Below are 207 nucleotides of genomic sequence, written 5' to 3'. Positions count from 1 at the left end.
CAGGGTGGACACTACGGCAACGCACTGCAGGCAGCTTCAGCAAGAGGCCACGAGCAGGTGGTTAAACTGCTGTTTAGCAACGGCGCCAACGTCCACGCGCAGGGTGGACACTACGGCAACGTACTGCAGGCAGCTTCAGCAGAAGGCCACGAGCAGATAGTCAAGATGCTGCTCGACAAGGGTGCCGACGTCAACGAACAGGGTGGA

At 59.4% G+C, this 207-nt stretch overlaps 1 protein-coding gene across 1 annotated transcript in view; it reads left to right on the top strand.

The window, feature by feature from the left end:
- Positions 1–207, top strand: part of M421DRAFT_265696 (uncharacterized protein) — a 3,045-nt gene extending 2,838 nt beyond the window's left edge. The window contains exons 2-3 of the mRNA XM_033588731.1: positions 4–82; positions 181–207. Coding sequence (XP_033445395.1) covers positions 4–65 — 62 coding nt within the window. The 3' untranslated portion in view covers positions 66–82; positions 181–207. The remainder of the gene's footprint in view (positions 1–3; positions 83–180) is intronic.

This window comes from Didymella exigua (assembly GCF_010094145.1).
Source record: "Didymella exigua CBS 183.55 unplaced genomic scaffold M421scaffold_32, whole genome shotgun sequence".
Taxonomy (NCBI): domain Eukaryota; kingdom Fungi; phylum Ascomycota; class Dothideomycetes; order Pleosporales; family Didymellaceae; genus Didymella; species Didymella exigua.
This window is presented reverse-complemented; position numbering and strand designations above follow the sequence as displayed.